Raw genomic sequence first — 230 nt, 5'->3', positions numbered from 1 at the left:
CGGATGCACGCAAACCCGACCCACAGAGAGAGCACACCTATGGCAGCAGGCGGGCAACGGACACTCGTAGGTACGCTTGTCATCAGGGGGAAGGTGAGTCCGCTCGTGCTTCGCCAGGTGGTCTCGTCGGACGAACCGCCGATTGCAGGTCTGCGAGAGGGAATGAAGATACATAGTGAAACGCCTATATATGTATGTAATTGAGTTAGATGGTCTATATCATTGCTCCT

At 53.9% G+C, this 230-nt stretch overlaps 1 protein-coding gene across 1 annotated transcript in view; it reads right to left on the bottom strand.

Annotated features, from left to right (window-relative positions):
* LOC119588387 (zinc finger protein 680-like) overlaps positions 1 to 230 on the bottom strand; it is a 3,319-nt gene that overhangs the window by 1,389 nt on the left and 1,700 nt on the right. Inside the window, exon 3 of the mRNA XM_037937066.1 lies at positions 38 to 150. Coding sequence (XP_037792994.1) covers positions 38 to 150 — 113 coding nt within the window. The remainder of the gene's footprint in view (positions 1 to 37; positions 151 to 230) is intronic.

This window comes from Penaeus monodon, chromosome 23 (assembly GCF_015228065.2).
Source record: "Penaeus monodon isolate SGIC_2016 chromosome 23, NSTDA_Pmon_1, whole genome shotgun sequence".
Classification (NCBI taxonomy): Eukaryota; Metazoa; Arthropoda; class Malacostraca; order Decapoda; family Penaeidae; genus Penaeus; species Penaeus monodon.
Note: the sequence above shows the minus strand (reverse complement) of the source record. Positions and strands in the feature narration are given on the sequence as shown.